Below are 17,737 nucleotides of genomic sequence, written 5' to 3'. Positions count from 1 at the left end.
GCGACTAGCGATTTCATCGACTCTGCCAGCAGCCGTGCTCGTGGGAAATGACCTGGCCGAACATGTGAAACGGGTGCTAGTGATTACACGTTCACAAGCCACCACGGGGACAGTTCAGGGGGGTAATGATGAGCCAGAGACGGAAGCAGAGGGGAGTTCAGAAGCTGTGGTGGAAACCTTAACCACAGACAGCCGATTTGGACAAGAGCAAAAGGCAGACGCCACTCTCCAAAAGTGTTTTGAACAGGTGACTGACGCCCAGCTAACACCTGAAACCGCAGTGAGATTTCTAGAGAAAAAGGGGATTTTGTATAGAGAGACCCTGAGGAATATCTCAAAAGGGGGAGATGGGATCAGAAGTCAGCTAGTGGTACCTGAAAAGTATCGCCCCATGATCTTACAAAGGGGGCACTCTGACATGTTTGCTGCGCACTTAGGGGTGAACAAAACACAGCAGAGAATCACACAGAATTTTTACTGGCCTGAAATAGGGAAGCAGATCAAAGAGTTCTGTAAACAATGTGATGTGTGTCAAAGGCAGGGGAATAATCGTGACAGGACCAAAGCAAAGTTGTGCCCTTTGCCTGTGATTGACACTCCGTTCAAATGCATAGGGGTGGATATTGTGGGACCTTTGCCCAAGGCCACAAAGAGGGGGAACAGGTTCATTCTCACCATTGTGGACCATGCCACGAGGTACCCTGAAGCCATTCCCTTGACTAACATTGAAACTAACACAGTGGCAGATGCCTTGGTGGGGTATATGTCCAGGATGGGATTTGCCTCAGAAATAATCACAGATTTGGGCGCATCGTTCACATCGAAGCTCATGAAACGCTTATGGCAAATCTGTGGAATTAAACACAAGGAAACCACTGCCTATCACCCTGAAAGTAATGGGTTAACTGAGAAGTTCAATGGGACTCTAATGCGCATGATTAGGGCTTACTTGGCAGAGAATCCAAACAATTGGGACCAGAAGCTGCAATCCCTTTTGTTTGCTTATCGATCAGTGCCACAAGCCAGTACCGGGTTCAGTCCGTTTGAACTTTTATTTGGGAGAAGGGTGAAAGGGCCCCTTGATTTGATCAAACAAAATTGGGAGCAGATCACCCAGGATGACCCACAAGACGTTGTGACATACATAGACACCTTGATGAATGACCTAAAGAGAAACCTAGAGCTAGCAGCAGAGACCCTGCAAGCTCAAAAGGTCAGAAAGAAAGCTTGGGATGACCAGGAAGCCAGGGAGAGGCACTTTAACCCAGGGGAGGAAGTGCTTTGGCCTAGGCCCTGCAAGGAGAACAAACTGCAGCTGGGTAGCCCAGAAATAAAAGACTTGGGTCACATGGTAGGGGGAGGAATGATCAAACCCCTAGAGGCCAAGATAGAAGCAGTTCGTGATTGGCCTAGACCCAACACCAAGAAAAAAGTCAAATCATTTCTTGGGTTGGTGGGCTACTACAGAAAGTTCATCCCGAGGTTTAGTGAGATTGCGGCTCCGCTGACCGATCTGACGAGGAAGAAGGCTGATGACCGCATCCCGTGGACCAGCGACTGTGAGGCGGCGTTCCAGAGGTTGAAGCAGGCGCTCATCAACTATCCAGTGCTGCGTGCTCCAGACTTCGACCGGGAGTTCATCATCTACACCGATGCGTCTAACAGCGGGGTAGGAGCAGTTCTTTGCCAGGAGGATGAGAATGGTGACCAGCATCCAGTGTCCTACCTGAGTAGGAAACTCCAGAAAGGTGAGAGACATTTGGCAACCGTGGAGAAGGAGTGTTTGGCCATAGTCTACGCGATCCAGAAGGCCAAGCCTTACATCTGGGGAAGACATTTTGTTCTGTGCACTGACCATTCACCACTGCAATGGTTAAAGACAATGAAAACCCACAATAGCAAACTTATGAGGTGGGCTTTGAATCTGCAAGACTATGACTTTGAAGTGAAGGTGGTCAGAGGGTCAGTGAACTGTGTTGCTGACGCCTTGTCAAGAAGACCTGAAGAATGAAGACGGCGAAAGAAACATGGACTATGTATATATATTGATGACAAAAAGTTAAATGTACCTGTTTTTTTGAACTTGGTTTGTATGAATAAAGGTAACTTGATGTAATGTATATGGTAAATGTTTAAATGCCTAATTGATATGGTTAACTTAGAATGTAAGTATAAGTAAGTATGGTATTGTATGTTATTATATAACTGTTTTGTGTGTTTTAACCAGGTTGTTTTTTGGGAAAAAGCACCTTAGCTTTCCCCCTACAAAACAACTTATAAAGAGGGGAGGTGTTACATACAGGTGTTACATAAAGGAAATGCAAGAAAGCAAAGTGGCTGTCCAACGAGGCCTTAGAAATAGCAGAGAGGAGAAGGGAAGCAAAATGCAAGGGAGATAGGGAAAGTTACAGAAACTTGAATGCAGACTTCCAAAGAATAGCAAGGAGAGACAAGAGGGCCTTCTTAAATGAACAATGCAAAGAAATAGAGGAAGATAACAGAAAAGGAAAGACCAGAGATCTGTTCAGGAAAATTGGACATATTAGAGGAACATTTTGCGCAAAGATGAACATGATAAAAGACAAAAATGGGAGGGACCTAACAGAAGCAGAAGACGTCAAGAAGAGGTGGCAAGAATACACGGAGGAATTATATCAGAAAGATGTGGATATCCCGGACAACCCAGACAATGTAGTTGCTGACCTTGAGCCAGACATCCTGGAGAGCGAAGTCAAGTGGGCCTTAGAAAGCCTGGCTAACAACAAGGCCAGTGGAGGTGATGGCATTCCAGTTGAACTATTTAAAATCTTGAAAGATGATGCTGTTAAGGTGCTACATTCAATATGCCAGCAAGTTTGGAAAACTCAACAGTGGCCAGAGGATTGGAAAAGATCAGTCTACATCCCAATCCCAAAGAAAGGCAGTGCCAAAGAATGCTCCAACTACCGTACAATTGCACTCATTTCGCACGCTAGCAAGGTTATGCTCAAAATCCTACAAGGTAGGCTTCAGCAGTATGTGGACCGAGAACTCCCAGAAGTACAAGCTGGATTCCGAAGAGGCAGAGGAACTCGAGACCAAATTGCTAACTTGCGCTGGATTATGGAGAAAGCCAGAGAGTTCCAGAAAAATATCTACTTCTGCTTCATTGACTATGCCAAAGCCTTTGACTGTGTGGACCACAGCAAACTATGGCAAGTTCTTAAAGGAATGGGAGTGCCTGACCACTTTATCTGTCTCCTGAGAAACCTATATGTGGGACAGGAAGCAACAGTTAGAACTGGTCATGGAACAACTGAGTGGTTCAAAATTGGGAAAGGAGTACGGCAAGGCTGTATATTGTCCCCCAGCTTATTTAACTTATATGCAGAATACATCATGCGGAAGGCTGGACTGGAAGAAACCCAAGCCGGAATTAAGATTGCCGGAAGAAATATCAACAACCTCCGATATGCAGATGATACCACTCTGATGGCAGAAAGTGAGGAGGAATTAAAGAACCTTGTAATGAGAGTGAAAGAGGAGAGTGCAAAAAACGGTCTGAAACTCAACATCAAAAAAACTAAGATCATGGCCACTGGTCCCATCACCTCCTGGGAAATAGAAGGGGAAGATATGGAGGCAGTGTCAAATTTTATCTTCCTGGGCTCCATGATCACTGCAGATGGAGACAGCAGCCCTGAAATTAAAAGGCGCCTTCTTCTTGGGAGGAAAGCGATGACAAATCTGGACAGCATCTTGAAAAGCAGAGACATCACCTTGCCAACAAAAGTCCGAATAGTCAAAGCTATGGTTTTTCCTGTCGTGATGTATGGAAGTGAGAGCTGGACCATAAAGAAAGCAGACCGCCGAAGAATTGATGCCTTTGAATTGTGGTGCTGGAGGAGGCTCTTGAGAATCCCCTGGACTGCAAGGAGAACAAACCTATCAGTTCTAAAGGAAATCAACCCTGAGTGCTCACTGGAAGGACAGATCCTGAAGCTGAGGCTCCAGTACTTTGGCCATCTAATGAGAAGAAAAGACTCCCTGGAAAAGACCCTGATGTTGGGAAAGTGTGATGGCAAGAGGAGAAGGGGACGACCGAGGATGAGATGGCTGGACAGCGTCTGCGAAGCAACCAACATGAACCTGACACAACTCCGGGAGGCAGTAGAAGACAGGAGGGCCTGGCGTGCTCTGGTCCATGGGGTCACGAAGAGTCGGACACGACTAAACGACTAAACACACACACGTTACATACAGCACTGATGTTACCTGTCTGTCATGGGTTTGGAGGGAAAGTTCCATCCTATGGGGAGTGGAAGGCGGGACATCAGGAGGAGGGGCTGTACTGTATATATATGTGGAGCGTGTGTGGAGAAGGGGAGAAGCTAGAAGAAGAAGCAGCAGCTGGGAAGAAGAAGCTGGTGTGGGAGTCTGTGTGTCAGACAGGGTACTACTGTGTGTCAGTCAGTACCAACCTGATAGGTTCAGGTGTCTGTATGGTTAGCCAGAACTGATAGGTTCAGGGTCTGTGCTTCAAGTTAAGTGTTCTGTGTGAACCAAACTGTGTGCATGTATGAATGAGACTAAGCCACGTTACTATATCTTATTCAACTGATCATTTTATTTTCCCTGTGTGTTGTGTTAAATAAACCTTATTCTTTTATTTGTTGAAAATCCATCCCTGGTCTGTGTGACTTCTTATAGGGAATGGTTGGTGGCAGCTTAGTTAACGTGTGGCAGATCCCAGTAGGTCTGGGTTTGTCACAGTAGTCACCTATATAGACTCATTAATGAACAGCCTCAAAAGAAATCTAGAATTGGCTGCTGAAACCTTAAAAGTTCAAGAAGTCAAACAGAAAGTTTGGTATGATAGAAAGGCTCGAGAAAGACAGTTTAACCCTGGAGATGAGGTACTGATGTTGAGACCCATCAAGGGTAATAAGCTACAATTAAATTGGGATGGACCTTATAGGGTCATTTACAAAATGAGTGACCTTAATTACATTATCGAAGGAGATGAACACCTAGGCAGGAGGGTAGTTCATGTAAATGCCCTTAAGCCATATTATAGAGAAGAAGAAAAATGTGATTTTTGCAATGAAAGCAGCTGAGAAAGAAGAACATGATTTGCCATTCTGGGAAGGAAGGGGTGAGACTAAGTTTAATCCAGGGGACGTGAAGATCAGCCCTGCTCTAACTATAGAACAACAGAGTGATCTAAAAGCACTGGTTACTAAGTATCAACAGGTTTTCTCAAGCAAACCTGGTGTAGCCAAGGGAGTGTTACATAGAATAGAGACGGGTAATGCACCCCCGCAAGCTGTAACCCCATATAGAGTAACTGGACCTTATGTAAATAAAGTGCTCCAAGAGTTAGATGCTATGCTAAAAGATAACATTATAGTACCATTGTCTAGCGCTTGGTTGGCTCCAATAGTTTTACTGGATAAACCTGATGGAAGCATCAGGTTCTGTGTAGACTACCGAAAATTAAATGCAGTGACCAAACCAGATGCTTACCCCATGCATAGACTTGACAACCTGATTGAGACCATTGGGGGTTGTCGATACATTTCCTGTTTGGACCTAACTAAAGGGTTCTGGCAAGTGAGAATAGACCCTAGGGACCAGGAAAAAACTGCATTCTGTAGCCCTTTCAGCTTGTTTGAGTTTCGGGTCCTCGGTTTTGGCCTTAGGAATTCCCCAGCTACATTCCAAAGGCTGATGGACAAAACTCTGCAAGGGCTCAGTGCATTTACAGTGGCTTACATAGACGATATAGGGATCTCTAGCAACACCTGGCAGGATCACCTATGTCACCTGGAAATAGTATTGCAGCGGTTGAAAGAAGCGGGATTAACAGTAAAAGCCAGCAAATGTCAACTAGGAAGCCCCGAGATGAAATACTTGGGTCATATGGTAGGGGGAGGTGTAATCAAACCCCTAGAGGCCAAAGTACAAGCCATACTTAAGTGGCCTAGACCCAATACTAAAAAGAAGATATGATCCTTTCTGGGTTTAGTGGGATATTATAGAAAATTTATCCCCAGATTTAGTGAAATTGCAGCGCCTTTAACCAAGCTGACAAAGAAAAGGAGTGATGACCGCATCCCATGGTCCGAGAACTGCGAGGTGGCTTTCAGGAAGCTAAAGGAAGCTTTAACCAACCACCCTGTGTTGCATGCTCCAGACTTCAACAGAGAATTCATCATCTACACCGATGCATCTAACGCCTGGGTAGGAGCCGTGCTGTCCCAGTGTGATGACAACGGAGACCAGCATCCCGTGTCCTACCTGAGCAAGAAACTCCAAAAGGGTGAGAAGCACATGTCTACCATCGAAAAGAGTATTGGGCCATCGTGTACGCAATCCAGAAACATCTGGGGAAGACACTTCATTTTGTGTACGGACCACTCACCTCTAATGTGGCTAAAGACAATGAAAGCCCAGAACAGTAAACTAATGAGGTGGGCTCTTCTTTGGCAGGACTATGATTTTGAGGTTAAGGTAGTCAAAGGGACTTTGAACTGTGTCGCTGACGCCTTATCCCGAAGACCAGAAGACGAAGGATGATCTAAGTTGGACTCTTGAAATTTATAAATGAGTTTAATATGGTTTTAAAAGCATGTGGTTATTAAAGTAATGTTTTTGTATATGTATATGCAATTAATTACATAATTGTAAGTATATATTTAAATTGATATAGTTGTGTAACCTTGTCTAATATTTTATTGGTAAGTGTTATAATATGGGAAATGTTTTGTTTAATGCTGTGTTCAGTTGTTTTGGGTGAAAAGCACCTTAGCTTTCCCTCACAAAACAACTTTTATAAGGGGGGAGGTAATGTTACGGTAGCTTGGAAACCACCTGTCCGTCATTGCTGTAGCTGCATGTCATCTGCCAATAGCATGATGGAAGGTGGGACATAAGGGGTGGAGCCAATGTATATAAGGGGAGTGAATGGGTGTGAGTGTTTTAGATAGGGACTAGATAGGGACCAGATAGGGACTGGTTAGGGACCGGTTAGGGTGTTAGGGTTTGTTCCTATTGTGAAGAACTGTGCTATATAGTGAGGGTCTGTGAGAGTGTGTGAGTGAGTGATACTTTATTACATTGATTGTCTTATTATTTGAGTGATTAAAGTGATTTACCATTCCTTTTGTTATTACCAATAAACACAAGTTTTTATTTTCAAAATCATTTATTAGTCTGAAGATTCATTTGAGGGGATGGTTGGTGGCAGCGTGAATTAAGTGAGTGTGTGAGAGTGTGACGTGGCAGCTCCTTGGTGACGAGTGAGGAGGCTGTCACAATAAAACTGGTGTCCAGCGGTGGGATATGAGTTGTCCAGCAAAGCCTTGGCCAAAGTGACCAGAGCAAAGATTTCAGTTAGGGGCACCTGAAGTGGAAAGAGTGGGTTACCTTCTAGGATTTGGCTCACGGGGAGCAAATCTAGTAGAGGCGCGCTATAACTTCAGTGTGTAAACTGAGAGTGTCCTTGTCCAGCTCTGTGGTGTCCATTTTGTGAGGGAGAGTGGCCCAAAGCAAAGGCTGTGGTGATTTGGTCAGCGTGTCCTGAGTTAGGGTAACTCTGAGGGGACATCGCAAAGACCAAGGGCAGCTAAAAGCTGAGGGATCTCCATTTAAAACAGCAGAACCTAGGTGTGGGTAGCGCTGTATTAAATTTAAGAGTGGTGCCAAAGGCAAAATAATAAAGTATCCTTAGTTTGGCAAGGGGCCCAGTGTAAAAGGGCGAAAGCCAAAGAATCTTAGTTACTGTTACTAGCTGTGTGCTGGTGAACACTGCAACTCATTATCACAGACCATAGCACAGAAAGGAAAAAAAGTCACAAAAGAGCCTTTTGTGTGAATAAAATGCCCTTAACCCGTAGTAGAAAAACTGAACTTGAACCAAGATCTGCTGAGATGGCAGCTAGTTCAGATGAAGAGTTTAATGGAGAAGAGGAAAGATTTTCCTCAGCTCAAGAGGAAGAGTCCTCTAGAGAATATTTGGCAGATCTCAGAAAATTTGAGTTAGCACAAGCACATGAATTCAGAATGAGGCAATTAGAATTAGAAAAGAGGAAAAATTGAAACAGATAGAGATGGAGGAAAGAATGAGGCAGAGAGAGAGAGAAATTGAGCTGCATGTCATCTGCCAATAGCGTGATGGAAGGTGGGACATAAGGGGTGGAGCCAATGTATATAAGGGGAGTGAATGGGTGTGAGTGTTTTAGATAGGGACCTGATAGGAACTGGTTAGGAACCGGTTAGGGTGTTAGGGTTTGTTCCTATTGTGAAGAACTGTGCTATATAGTGAGGGTCTGTGAGAGTGTGTGAGTGAGCGATACTTTATTACATTGATTGCCTTATTATTTGAGTGATTAAAGTGATTTACCATTCCTTTTGTTATTACCAATAAACACAAGTTTTTGTTTTCAAAATCATTTATTAGTCTGAAGAGTCTTTTGAGGGAATGGTTGGTGGCAGCGTGAATAGAGTGAGTGTGTGAGAGTGACGTGACACCTCCTTTGTGATGTGTGAGGAGGCTGTCACAGTGACTGACCTTCTTTCAGTCCCCTTGACATGGTCAGACCACCACCTAATAAAATGTAACGTCTCCGTGGCTCTTCTCCCTCACAGGGAGCAGGGACCTATTTCCATGGTCCGCCCTTAAAGGCTGCTGGATCCTGTTGGATTCCAGAATGCCATGAGAGGTGTAACGGCTGACCTGGCTGGCGCTCCTGTTGAGGCTCTGGTTGATGGCTGGTCCACCGCCGCTACTAGGGTTGCTGACACGATCACACCTAAACGCCCTCTCCAGCGCAGAGCTCGGCCAGCGCTTTGGTTTAACCAGGACCTTCGAGAGATGAAGCAGGTCAGGAGAAGGCTAGAGCCAAGTGGAGGAAGAACCCGACAGATTATAATTGGATAGCTGTCAGTGTCGCAACTAACCTTTACCTGGCTAAGGTAAAGGCTGGCAGTCGTCTCTACTTCGCTAACCAGATAAGTGAAGCTTCAAATCAGCAGGTGGAATTATTCCGTATAGTTCGCGATCTATCCGGAACTGGTCTGGGTGATGGGCCTCCCCCTAGTTTTTCACCTAACCAGTTAGCAGCCTTCTTTAAATCTAAAGTGGAGGCCATTCACCGGGGCCACTCTCCTTTTTTAAATACAATGAGTCAAGCTGAGATGTCCACCATCTTGCCCGGTGACTTTTAATTGCTTTCAGCCTGTGGTGCCAGATACTGTGGACAAGTCGCTTGATCGCTGTCGTGCCACCACCTCCTCCCTTGACACTTGCCCGGCCAGGTTAATCAAAGTAGCCAGGCCTACAACAATAGAATAGGCCACAGCAATAATAAATGGGTCTTTCCTGGAGGGCAGGTTTTCACCTGCCCTCAAGGAGACACTCATTAGGCCTATTAGAAAGAAACCTAGTTTGGGGGTGGACGAAATTGGCAATTATAGGCCCATCGCCAATGTTTCTTTCATGAGCAAAGTGGTCAAGAGGGTGGTGGCTGACCAGCTTCAGGCACACTTGGATGAAACAGATGCCCTGGATCCATTCCAGTCGGGCTTCAGGCCATGCCACGGTGTAGATATGGCATTGGCCGCCCTGTACAATGACCTGCTGAGGGAGGCTGACAGGGGTAAAATGTCTCTTTTGGTCCTCCTTGACATCTCAGCAGCCTTTGATACCGTCAACCATGGAATCCTCCTGGAGAGGCTCTCTGAGTTGGGAATTGGTGGCCTGGCACTGGCCTGGCTCTGTTCCTTCTTGGAGGACCGTCCCCAAAGAGTACAGCTTGGGAAGAGTGTCTCAGCCCTGTGGAGTCTCAACTACGGTGTTCCACAGGGGTCGATTATCTCCCCAATGCTGTTTAACATTTATATGAGACCGCTGGGTGGGGTCATCAGGGGGTGTGGCACCTCGTGTCATCAGTACGCTGATGACACCCAGCTCTACATCTCCTTCTCACCAACTGCAGGAGATGCCGTTCTGTCCTTTCAGCGCTGCCTCGAGACCGTACTGCAATGGATGCAGGAAAATGGGCTGAGGCTGAACCCAGACAAGACGGAGGTACTGAGGGTGGGCGCCCCCACAGTAGGTGGTTTGGGAAACTCTCTTTTTGGGGGGTGACTCTTGCCGCCAAGAGTGGGGTCTGCAGTCTGGGGATCCATCGGGACCCGACGCTCACTATGGAAACCCAGATGGCGTCAGTGGTCCGCACCGCCTTTTTTCATCTTTGGCAGATAGCCCAGCTGTGATCCTATCTCGATGTTGGGGCACTCACTACCTTGGTGCATGTGCTCGTAATCTCAAGATTAGACCACTGTAACACGCTCTACGTGGGGCTACCTTTGAGGCTGATGCGGAACTCCAAGTGGTGCAGAATGTGGCAGCCAGAATTCTTAGTGGAGGGAAAAAAATCCAACACATCTCACCCACTCTGGCCGCATTACATTGGCTGCCCATTCGGTTCCACATTTATTTATTTATTTATTTATTTATTTATTTATTTATTTATTTATTTATTTATTTATTTATTTATTTATTTATTTATTTATTTATTTATTTAACTTATATACCGCCCCATAGCGCTACAAGCACTCTCCGGGAGGTTTACAATTTTTTAATTATACAGGCTACACATTGCCCCCCCAGCAAACTGGGTGCTCATTTTACCGACCTCGGAAGGATGGAAGGCTGAGTCAACCTTGAGCCGGCTACCTGGGATTTGAACCCCAGTTTGTGAGCACAGTTTTAGCTGCAGTACAGTGTTTTAACCACTGCGCCACGAGGCACATTGACTTCAAAGTGTTGATGCTTACGTATAAAGCCCTAAACGGTTTAGGGCCTCGAGATTTGATGGAATGCCTTCTCCCACCAAGAACTACCCAAGTCACTCGATCGAGTCTGGAGGTAAGGCTGAGGATCCTGATGCCGAGGGAAGCCCAAAAGGAAAAAACAAGAAATCGGGCCTTCTTGGCAGTGGCTCTGCACCTCTGGAACAACTTGCCTCCAGAGATTTGTGAGGCCCCGTTGCTGGGTATTTTCAAGACCCATCTAAAAACATGGATATATAAGCAGGCCTTCCCTCCAGATAACAATTAAAATTTTTCCCCTTCTTTACCTATTCTTTGCTATTTTTTGCCATCTTGAAGAATTTGCTTATTGTTTTTCCTTATTGTTTATTGTTTAATTATTTATTTTTGCATTTTTTTGTTATATGTATTTATGTCTGCATTTTTATCTGCCTGGAAGCTGCCTAGAGTGGTCGTTTCGACCAGATAGGCGTGGTACAAATAGAATAAGTAAGTAAGTAAGTAAGTAAGTAAGTAAGTAAGTAAGTAAGTAAGTAAGTAAGTAAGTAAGTAAGTAAGTAAGTAAGTAAGTAAGTAAGTAAGTAAGTAAGTAAGTAAGTAAGTAAGTAAGTAAGTAAGTAAGCAAGCAAGTAAGTAAGCAAGTAAGTAAGCAAGTAAGTAAATAAATAAATAAATAATAACTCCTTTAATTTAAATTCTTGTTGCAACCTCCATCTTTCAAATTCTTGAGAGGTTAACCCAGTTTCACCCGTTGAGGCATCCTCCTCCTGAATCTCATCTGGCTCAGTTATTTCAAGAGGGCTGCCCTCTTCATGAGGTCACGCTAGAACATCTGATACCTCCATTTCTACCTTCCCTCTTTTAGAAGGCATGTTTATTTGTAAATAATTCAGATAAGCTGGTTTATTCTATTGATATAAATAGTCAAGCCTCAGTTGAAAAGGCTTTTTCTTAGTTAGAGAGAGAATTATTTTGTAGCTCTCCACTGGCAGCCATGGATTGTTACTATATTTCTTCTGGCACCCAGCCAGTCCCTTGGTCTGAAACACTGTTTCTCTTTTTGCCTCCAAAAATTAAATTACTTCAGAACTATTTACTTTATTCAAGCCTCCATTGGTTCCAGTCACCTTAGCTATATTTATAACCATGGCTTCTACTTATCCTCAGTGCTCCCTTCTTAGAGCTTGGGATCTCAAGCTAGCCTACTGGTCTTTTACTTAAAGTGTGAGGTAACCTTAAACTACTGAATTTTCCTCAAAGCCTTTTCCTGTCCTTAGTCTGCAATCAGGAGTTTCTTCTAAGATTTTCAAGATGTGCTCTCAAGGGTTTCCCACCCCTTCACTACAGTCCCAGACTACTAGGTCCCTTAGGCTCAGAAAATTCCCTTTTTACTTTTGGCTTACTGGACTTTTAATCACATCCAGCTGCTGGCCACCACTATGTCAACCCCCCCCCCAGTGTCACTTGTTTGTCCTCCCCAAACACAGGTCCACCCTCTGGATGCGTTTCCTCTTTTTAGGCTGCCACCAGTGGATCTAGTCCACACTATACCAAATATATCTCAGACACGTCTTGCCAATACAACAGGTTTATTGATCTTTTCGTTCGTATGTAAATCACAGATGTAAATCACAGTCGTTGAAGATTATTCATTAAATTGGATTTGATTAAATGTTTGCTTGTATGTGCTTTTATTTACAATAATCACTTTAACAATATTCTTTGACTATTCTCTATTATTTTTAACTATTTCCTATTCTCTATAAGACTCCAACCTTCCACTCTCTGTCTTATCTCTCTCAATTCAATGTCCTAAATCTCTCACTTCCATTCCCTATTTCTCTCCCTTTCTCTCTGTCTGTCACTCTAACTTTGCTTCTGTAATATCATAGGCTCCTGCACTTGAGCTCCATATAACGGACAGGAGTGATGTGGGCATTCCGCCACACTCCCCAGTGTGGGTACTTTGATGAAACCTAAGGATACCAGTTGTACTAAACCTCTTTCCACATTCTATGCAAAGCCCTGCAGGATCAATTTGTACACTGCTTTCCGCTCCACTTGTTTTTTCTCTCCCCAGTTTACCTCTGTGTATAAAACGACCCTCAATTTTAAGTCTAAAGATTTTAGACAAAAGCATAGTCTTATACATGGAAAAATACAGCATGTGATTTCTCTCCAGTGTGGATCCTTTGATGTGACCTAAGGTGACCATTCTGAATAAAGCTCTTTCCACATTCCAAGCATTTATGTGGTTTCTCTCCAGTGTGAATTCTTTGATGTGACCTTAGGTTACTACTTGTACTAAAGCTCTTTCCACATTCCATGCATTTATGTGGTTTCTCCCCAGTGTGGGTCCTTTGATGTAACCTAAAGGCACCACTCGTACTAAAGCTCTTTCCACATTCCATGCATTTATGTGGTCTCTCCCCAGTGTGAGTCCTTTGATGTAACCTAAGATGAGAACTGAGATTAAAATTCTTTCCACATTCCATGCATTTATGTGGTTTCTCCCCAGTGTGGGTCCTTTCATGTGCCCTAAGGCTAAAACTCTGATTAAAGCTCTTTCCACATTCCACACATTTATGTGTTTTCTCCCCAGTGTGGCTCCTTTCATGTGACCTAAGGGCACCCCTGCAACTAAAGCTCTTTCCACAATCCATGCATTTATATGGTTTCTCCCCAGTGTGGGTTCTTTGATGTAACCTAAAGTGTCCATTCTGACTAAAGCTCTTTCCACATTCCATGCATTGATGTGGTTTCTCCCCAGTGTGGGTCCTTTGATGTAACGTAAGGTGATAACTGGTTATAAAACTCTTTCCACATTCCATGCATTTATGTGGTTTCTCCCCAGTGTGAGTCCTTTGATGCAACCTAAGGGCAAAACTGATACTAAAACTCTTTCCACATTCCATGCATTTATGTGGTTTCTCCCCAGTGTGGGTCCTGTGATGTAACCTAAGGGCACTACTCCAACTAAAGCTCTTTCCACACTCAATGCATTTATGTGGTTTCTCCCCAGTGTGGGTCCTCTTATGTAATCTAAGGACACTATTTGTACTAAAGGTTTTTCCACATTCCATGCATTTATGTGGTTTTTCTCCAGTGTGAATTCTTTCATGTACCTCAAGTTGACTACTCCTATTAAACCACTTTCCACACTTCATGCAATTATGTGGTTTCTCACCTGTGTGGGTTCTTTCATGTGACCTAAGGTTAGAACTCCAACTAAAGCTCTTTCCACATTCCAAGCATTTATGTGGTTTCTCCCCAGTGTGAGTCCTTTCATGTGACCTAAGAGCAGCACTGGAACTAAAGGTCTTCCCACATTCCATGCATTTATGTGGTTTCTCCCCAGTGTGGGTTCTTTCATGTGACTTAAGGTTAGAACTCCAACTAAAGCTCTTTCCACATTTCATGCATTTATACGGTTTCTCTCCAGTGTGGGTCCTTTGATGTAACCTAAAGGCACCACTCGTACTAAAGCTCTTTCCACATTCCATGCATTTATGTGGTTTCTCCCCAGTGTGGGTCCTTTGATGTACCCTAAGTTCACAACTCTGACTAAAAGTCTTTCCACATTCCATGCATTTATATGGTTTCTCCCCAGTGTGTGTCCTTTGATGTGACCTAAGTTCACCACTCGTCCTAAAGCTCTTTCCACATTCCATGCATTTATGTGGTTTCTCCCCAGTGTGGATCCTTTGATGAAACCTAAGGAGACCAGTTGTAGTAAAGCTCTTATCACATTCTATGCATTTATGTGGTTTCTCCCCAGTGTGGGTCCTTTCATGTATCCTAAGGACACCACTGGTAATAAAGCTCTTTCCACATTCTATGCATTTATGTGGTTTCTCCCCAGTGTGGGTCCTTTCATGTAACCTAAGGGCACTACTCCAACTAAAGCTCTTTCCACATTCCAAGCATTTATGTGGTTTCTCCCCTGTGTGGGTCATTTGATGTGACCTAAGGCTACCACTCTGATTAAAGCTCTTTCCACATTCTCTGCATTCATGTGGTTTCTCACCAGTGTGGGTCCTTTGATGTGACTTAAGGGCACCACTCCTGCTAAAGCTCTTTCCACATTCCATGCATTTATGTGGTTTCTCCCCAGTGTGGGTCCTTTTATGTAACCTAAGGGCACTACTGGTACTAAAGCTCTTTCCACATTCCCAGCATTTATGTGGTTTCTCCCCAGTGTGGGTCTTTTGATGTGAACTAAGGTTACTACTCTGATTAAAGCTCTTTCCACATTCCCAGCATTTATGTGGTTTCTCTCCAGTGTGGGTCCTTTGATGTATCCCAAGGGCACTACTCCTACTGAAGCTCTTTCCACATTCTATGCATTCATGCGATTTCTCCCTAGTGTGTGTCTTCTGATGTAACCTAAGGGCACCACTAATACTAAAGCTCTTGCCACATTCAATGCATTTATGTGGTTTCTCCCCAGTGTGAGTTCTATGGTGTATAAGGAGGCTCTTGTTCTGATTGAAGCTCTTTCCACATTTCATACATGGACACAGTTTCTCCCCTGCATGTGTTGTTTGATGTCTACTGGGGTGACATGAATTGACGTGGTTTGTCCTATGCGTCAGTCCTTTCATGTGAAATCCATTCCTGCCCTTTCCGTTTTTCAATTCTCTGTTTTCTTGCTTGATGATGAGTTCCTGCCCAGGTGGCCTGAGATGTTGCTGGGCAATTCTTCTTCTCCTGTTCATCATCTGACAGATTAGAAAAAGAGAAACAACCACTTCTAAAATCTGCAGGAATAAGGAATCATGTGTTTGCGCTCCGCCTGAGTCATGGAGGAGGAAGGAAAGACAGCCAAAAAGGCAAGGGAGGAGAACCTGGGAGGGGATGAAGCCGGACCGGAGGTTGTTTCTGTGGCCTTGAGGTTGGAAGGGCTCTTCACTGAGGGACTTTTTGAAGGGTGGAGTCATGAAAGGAGGATCACTTCCATACCCAAAGAAGTACATCAAAATCAAAGTATATTAACTTCTTTTCCTTCTCAAACTCTCCCCAATGATTGTACTTCAGTTTACAGAAAATTAGAAAATAATGAATGATGTGTTCGGGCTCCTCCTGAGTCACAGAGCAGAAGGCAGAAAGGGCATCGGCTGCCCAAGGCAGGAGGCTCTGGCCTCTGCCTCTGCCCGCTCCTGCCTGCAGTGGCCGGTGGGTCAACGTGGACGCGGCCGTGCTCCCCGGGCACCGCAAGGAAGGCCTCCGGGGTTTGTCTGCCTTGGATAGCGATTGGCAGGAAGAGGACTCAGAGGCAGGCAGCCACCCGGGGCGGGAAGTGGCGCACCACCCACCGCCAGCCGGCCAGCCAGCCCTGCACGATGCCCAGTCTCCTTGGCGGGGCACAGAGAAGGTCTCTGGTGTGCCGCCCCCCATCCAGCACTGCTGCCCTGATCCTGGTCCCCCGCGGGTGCCTCCTCCTTTGCAGCTCTCTGGCTGTGCATGGGGATTGGGGCCAGGCCCTTCGCCCCTCCTTCCGCAGATCAGCAGTTGCAGAAGCCTTGCTTTGCCATGATCGGTTCCCAAGGGAACCGATCATCGCAAAGCGAAATTCCCCCACAGGAAACATCGCTAAACGATCGCAAAAGCGATAGCAAAATCTTCATCGCAAAGCAATTTCATCATTATACGAAGCAATCGCTATGTGAGGCACCACTGTATTAACTTCTTTTCCTTCTCAAATTCTCCCCAATGATTGTACTTCAGTTTACAAAAAATTAGAAATGAATTTCTCAAAGTTGATTAAAGAGGAAACAAATATTTGAATTAAAGGATTGTTTAGGAAAAATGAATAACAAGGGGGGGGAGGGCAGTTTTAGAAAGGAAGAGTAAAAGTGGATGAATGCAAAGCAGCTAAATTATTGGACTCGAGAACCAGTAAAGAGCAGTTAGTGGTTGTAGTGAACAGCCTTGCCCTCACCTGTCCGTTACCGCAGAACAGGGAAGAAGGAGCCAATAAGTGGACGGAAGGTGGAGCCAAGGGGGGAGGGAGACAGATATAAAGAGTGGTCTATGGAGTCTGTGGGAGATTCTGTGTGTGAGAGACTGTGTGTAACTTGAAAGTGTCTGGAAATAGTCCCTCCAGAGTACATATTGAAAGGTGAAAGCCTGACAGTTAAAGGGATAGGTACAGAACTAATTACCATGCCAGTGGCTGAGGTACCTATAAGATATCAAGGGTGGAAAGTATTATGGAGAACTAGGCATAGCTGATTGATTGCCTGCACCTTGTTTAATTGGGATCAATCTCACTGAGCATGTCAAAAGTGTTTTAGTGCAGACTCGCTTCCAGCAGAAAGAAGGCAAAGCAGAGGATAAGGGCAAAATTCAAACAGAGCTGGTGAGAGGAGAGGATCCAGCAACTGAATTAATACCTATTAAGGTTCCCCTAGAAAACACATTTAAAAGGGAACAAAGAACAGATCCCATGCTGGATCAATGTTTTGAGAAAGTTGGCAAAGGTCAGTTAACCCTGAGAGTCCTTTTGTACAGAAAGGCCTTTGTGAATCCCAGGGGATTCACAAGCGACTGATTTTTCTTCTCAAAGCAACTGATTGTTCCTCTCAAAGATCAAGTGGGGATAGAGAAGCAGGGGCACGCTGGTACCTTTGCAGCTCTTTTTGGTATTACAAATACTGCACAAAGATTAGCTCAAAACTTTTACTGGCTTGAAATGGAGGAGCAAACAAAAGAATTTGGCCAGAGGTGTGAAGGAGGTCAGAGGCAAGGGGATGGCAGTGACAAAACTGACTCCAAGCTGTGGCCTTTACCTGTCATTTCAAACCCAGTCCGGCGCAATGGGTTAGACATAGTTGGACTGTTGCCCAGAGTTACTCTGAAAAAAAGTAAAGGTAAAGGTTCCCCTTGACAATTTTTGTCCAGTCGTGTCCGACTCTAGGGG

At 44.7% G+C, this 17,737-nt stretch overlaps 4 protein-coding genes across 11 annotated transcripts in view; all 4 read right to left on the bottom strand.

Moving 5' to 3' along the window:
• Positions 1 to 17,737, bottom strand: part of LOC140706082 (uncharacterized) — a 276,919-nt gene that overhangs the window by 151,094 nt on the left and 108,088 nt on the right. The gene's annotated exons all lie outside the window — the stretch shown is intronic.
• The window catches only part of LOC144586363 (uncharacterized), a 222,623-nt gene that overhangs the window by 151,094 nt on the left and 53,792 nt on the right, over positions 1 to 17,737 (bottom strand). The gene's annotated exons all lie outside the window — the stretch shown is intronic.
• The window catches only part of LOC140706335 (uncharacterized), a 68,337-nt gene that overhangs the window by 36,148 nt on the left and 14,452 nt on the right, over positions 1 to 17,737 (bottom strand). The gene's annotated exons all lie outside the window — the stretch shown is intronic.
• LOC110071163 (uncharacterized) overlaps positions 12,388 to 17,737 on the bottom strand; it is a 107,322-nt gene continuing 101,972 nt past the window's right edge. For all 3 annotated transcript variants that reach the window (XM_078384461.1, XM_078384458.1, XM_072996638.2), the window contains one exon: positions 12,388 to 15,536. In XM_078384461.1, coding sequence (XP_078240587.1) covers positions 12,960 to 15,536 — 2,577 coding nt within the window. In that variant the 3' untranslated portion in view covers positions 12,388 to 12,959. The remainder of the gene's footprint in view (positions 15,537 to 17,737) is intronic.

This window comes from Pogona vitticeps, chromosome 1 (genome assembly GCF_051106095.1).
Source record: "Pogona vitticeps strain Pit_001003342236 chromosome 1, PviZW2.1, whole genome shotgun sequence".
NCBI classification, from domain to species: Eukaryota; Metazoa; Chordata; class Lepidosauria; order Squamata; family Agamidae; genus Pogona; species Pogona vitticeps.
Note: the sequence above shows the minus strand (reverse complement) of the source record. Positions and strands in the feature narration are given on the sequence as shown.